This window comes from Eimeria mitis, genomic scaffold (genome assembly GCF_000499745.2).
Source record: "Eimeria mitis Houghton genomic scaffold, Emh_scaff7286, whole genome shotgun sequence".
Taxonomy (NCBI): domain Eukaryota; phylum Apicomplexa; class Conoidasida; order Eucoccidiorida; family Eimeriidae; genus Eimeria; species Eimeria mitis.
In genome coordinates this window covers 490-1,098 of record NW_013575319.1, presented here as the reverse complement: position 1 = coordinate 1,098, position 609 = coordinate 490, and the positions used below count along the sequence as shown (strand labels likewise).

The following is a 609-nucleotide window of genomic DNA, read 5'->3' as shown; positions in this document are numbered from 1 at the left end:
ACTTTCTTAAACACTAGCATCTGCTGCTGCTGCTGCTACTACTACGACGACACTGCTGCTGCTGCTGCTGCTGCTGCTGCTGCTGCTGCATGCAGCGGGAAGCGAAGGCAGTACTGCTGCGCTGCTGCTGCTGCTGCAGCAGCAGCAGCAGCAGCAGCAGCTGCTGCTGCTGCTGTCTTTGGGTTTGTTTATCTGTCTTTGACCGGAGAATAATTTGTTTTGTCTTTTAGGGTGGTTTTGCTGCTGCGTCTCAAACCCTAAACCCTAAACCCTAAACCCTAAACCCTAAACCCTAAACCCTAAACCTCTTCACCGCCCCAGCTCGTCGTGCGTTGTTCCTGGGGTGTACATACACCTCAGCTGTGTCTCTCATTTCTGTTTGTTGTATTTTCTTTCTTCTTTATTTTCTTGGCGATAAGCAAGCAGCAGCTGCTGCAGGCAGCAGCAGCAGCAGCAGCAGCAGCAGCAGCAGGAACGCAACGGCATCCGCTGCAGCAGCAGCAGCAGCAGCAGCAGCAGCAGCAGCAGCAGTATCATCATCATCAGCAGCAGCAGCAGCTGCTGCATTTATTGATGGGTGTGTTTGTGTTGAAGATGGTATCTGGTACC

General features: G+C 52.4%; 1 protein-coding gene across 1 annotated transcript in view; it reads right to left on the bottom strand.

Moving 5' to 3' along the window:
• EMH_0090940 (uncharacterized protein) overlaps positions 1-351 on the bottom strand; it is a gene marked incomplete at both ends in the record, with an annotated part of 1,277 nt that extends 926 nt beyond the window's left edge. The window contains one exon of the mRNA XM_013501655.1: positions 314-351. Coding sequence (XP_013357109.1) covers positions 314-351 — 38 coding nt within the window. The remainder of the gene's footprint in view (positions 1-313) is intronic.
• Positions 352-609: the final 258 nt, after the last annotated feature.